This window comes from Haliaeetus leucocephalus, unplaced genomic scaffold, assembly GCF_000737465.1.
Source record: "Haliaeetus leucocephalus isolate CR32 unplaced genomic scaffold, Haliaeetus_leucocephalus-4.0 Scaffold395, whole genome shotgun sequence".
Classification (NCBI taxonomy): Eukaryota; Metazoa; Chordata; class Aves; order Accipitriformes; family Accipitridae; genus Haliaeetus; species Haliaeetus leucocephalus.
Genome location: NW_010972831.1, coordinates 5,767,530 through 5,770,364, shown reverse-complemented (window position 1 = coordinate 5,770,364; position 2,835 = coordinate 5,767,530). Strand labels below are relative to the sequence as shown.

The following is a 2,835-nucleotide window of genomic DNA, read 5'->3' as shown; positions in this document are numbered from 1 at the left end:
TGCGCTCAACGCGCCTGCGCGACACGCCGAGCCCGCCGGAATGGGACCGCGTGCCGCGGCCGTTGGGGTGGCGTCGGCGCTTGAGGTGGGTGAGGCGGCTGCGGGCGGGCTGTGACAGGGCGTACGCGCAGCCTGGGGCGGGAGCCCGTTAGTCCTGGGAAGGGGGCAGAAAGAGCCAAAAGGCTGCTGGGCCCGAGCAGCCCTGACCCAGGAGCGGTGCTGGCCTTGTCCTGTCCTTTTTCCTGCCCGCACCTGACAGGCTTTCGGGGTGTTTCTGTCATCCCTCGGTCGTCACCTCTCCCTTTTCCTCCTTGGGACCGTGTTTCTCCTCGGCCAGGCCGTGCCCACTAACAATCCCTCATCGGCTCGTCTCGCAAGGAGGCCTTTCCCTCAGAGGGCACAGTTAGAGGGGAGGGAGGTTGTTTTCACCTTCCATCTTGGGATTCAGCTGGAGGAAACGGCCATAACTGATTGTGTCAGCTACTGCAGGTTTTGAAGTCAAAAGAAGTTCTTTATGAGCTGCCAGGAGCTATGGCGTTTTGCAGCTTCATTATGTTTCATACCTTTTCCTAGTTCTGTTGAGGAAAGAAGATGGCTCATGCTCTCCCTCTTCCAATTCCCTGCCCAGTCCAGCTTGGAAGTATAAAAGGTGACTCCCTGGAAGCTCAGCTGCATGAGTATGTCAGGCAGGGAAACTATGTGAAAGTGAAGAAGCTTCTGAAAAAAGGTAAAAGCTAAGTTTAGACAAGTGCTGGCAGAAAAGTTTTACTTTTTCCTCTATGCTTATATTTGTGGTAAAAAATAGCATGCGCTCTGTACAATTCAGTTTTGCGAGTGAAATCTGTTTGCAAAATCTATTGTAGTTGGCTTTTTCTGGTAAGTGGCACTAATTATTGCATCCAAAAATTGTTGTATGAAAATAAGTAAATTGAAAAATAAGCTTTTAGTTGTAAGGTGCTCATAAGCAAATGGTTGAGGTATTGTAAAAATAAAATTCTGAAAGCCTACTGTAGGAATATACTCTTCCAAATACAATTTTAATTCTGCTTGCAAAATCCTGAAGGATTTTTAAGGAAAAGTAGGCTTTAGATACTGGTATTTTTGACATCTAGATTTTTAGCTACGAGGAAATGGAGAATTTTTTAAATGAACCCTAATATTTGATGCAGTTCTCTTTTGTTTTTACACTCAAGAACTTCCAGAGCACACCCTGTTCCTAGGGCTGTGACGTCTCTTTAGCACTGGTGACAGGATGTACAAGCTGGGGGCTGCTCGAGGGCTCCGTGCGGACAGACGGCGAGCCGCCCCGGGCTGGTAACGGGCGCCGGGCTCCCGGCGGCGCGGCTGCAGGCGGGCCCCTCCGCGCAGTGCGAGGACTGCGCAGCTCAGGGCGGGGCGGCTTCCCCACACGGGGCGGAGCCGCGCGGCTGCGTGCGAGCGGAGCGTCTGATTGGGCGTCTGGGGCAGAGCATGCAGATAAGGGGGCGTGTCCCGCGCACGGCCCCGCGCGGCCGTTCCGTGGGGCGCGGAGCCGGGACCGTGGGGCGCGGGTCGCGGTTCCGCGGTGGCGGGATGTGGGCAGGAGCGCGGGGGGCTGTTGTTGTGTTGCCGTGGGTGTGCGGGGTGGGGTGTCCGTGTGGTGGAGGGCGGTGCGCGTGTGTGTGGCCGGCGGCGGTGGCGGGGTTGTGTTAAGACTATACTTTCAGGGGTCATTTCTGTAGTTGGTCACTAGAGGAGAGTGATCGCACCTGTACGGCGTCACAAACCACGAGGAGGATGGTGTTGCTCTCTCCTGAGCGCGAAGCGGGCGGGCGGTGCTGCTTGGGCAGGAGCCGCTCGCCATTGATGACCGTTCCCGGTCCTTTTGGTCTGGGAGGGAGAGAGCACAGGCTGAGTGGTTTGTGACCCCCCCTCTCCTTTTTTATTTGCTTGGTACTAAAAATAGTTGTGGTGGAAGGAGGTGGTGTTGTCTGTCACCACAGTTCCCTGTGAGCAAATGTGGCTCCTGGCTGCCTCCTGCATCTTGAACCCTTCTGTGGATTTTTGATAGCAGTGATAGTGTGGGCCTTCCACGGGCAGGGCGGGGGGGTGGGGAAAGCAGTCAGGGGGGTTCGAGGTTTTAATATGTGGTGGGGTGGGGTTGTTCAGTGAAAAGAAATGTTTTGAAATTTTGCTAATACCCGAGTGTGCAAGTTAGGCAATTGTATCCTCAAGCCATCTGTTGTGTAGGGCAAGGTGATGAAGCCAGTCCATCCTCTTCAGAGCACTAGGCAAGAGACAGGCAGTGCTGCTTGGCATTGGTGCCTGGGCCTCTTCTCTGGTGCTGTGGGGCAGAGAGAGCACAGACTGAGATGGTTGTCTCTTGTATTGTGTCATGAAAACACTGCAACTGACCCATGACATCCAAGGAAAGAAGCTGGGATGCAAAGTATAGAATTACAACAGTAATTCTTTATTCACACACATGAAGTGTCCCATTCAAACTGGGGCACCCTGGACGCGTTTTTACGCGTGGTTCTTGTATCTTTCAGGCATTCAGATACAACATAATTTGCCCAGTCACTACTTAACACACACACATACCCACTTCTGTTTTGCAAAGCAACTGTAATTCTATGGTATCATTATCCATTTGCTTCTTCCTGGATCTAGGCATCCAGGGAGTCAGTCTTGCTGCAATTACTTATCTATGATGCCAAATAATGGGAGGGTTTCACAGAAGTGTTGGAGGGGCCAGGATGCTGGCCTTATCTTGGTAGTCCCAGGCTATCTTTTATTCTTCCTGGGCAGCTTTTAAGGTTCCGAGAAACTAAGGTCCTCATCCTCAGGGTTGGG

At 52.8% G+C, this 2,835-nt stretch overlaps 2 protein-coding genes across 2 annotated transcripts in view; one reads left to right on the top strand and one right to left on the bottom strand.

Annotated features, from left to right (window-relative positions):
* Nucleotides 1-436, bottom strand: part of RAD51C (RAD51 paralog C) — an 18,712-nt gene extending 18,276 nt beyond the window's left edge. Inside the window, exons 1-2 of the mRNA XM_010573955.1 lie at nucleotides 430-436; nucleotides 4-132 (exon numbers count right to left, since the gene is read on the bottom strand). Coding sequence (XP_010572257.1) covers nucleotides 4-132; nucleotides 430-436 — 136 coding nt within the window. The remainder of the gene's footprint in view (nucleotides 1-3; nucleotides 133-429) is intronic.
* Nucleotides 437-591: 155 nt separating this feature from the next.
* TEX14 (testis expressed 14) overlaps nucleotides 592-2,835 on the top strand; it is a 31,958-nt gene continuing 29,714 nt past the window's right edge. Inside the window, exon 1 of the mRNA XM_010573954.1 lies at nucleotides 592-727. Coding sequence (XP_010572256.1) covers nucleotides 592-727 — 136 coding nt within the window. The remainder of the gene's footprint in view (nucleotides 728-2,835) is intronic.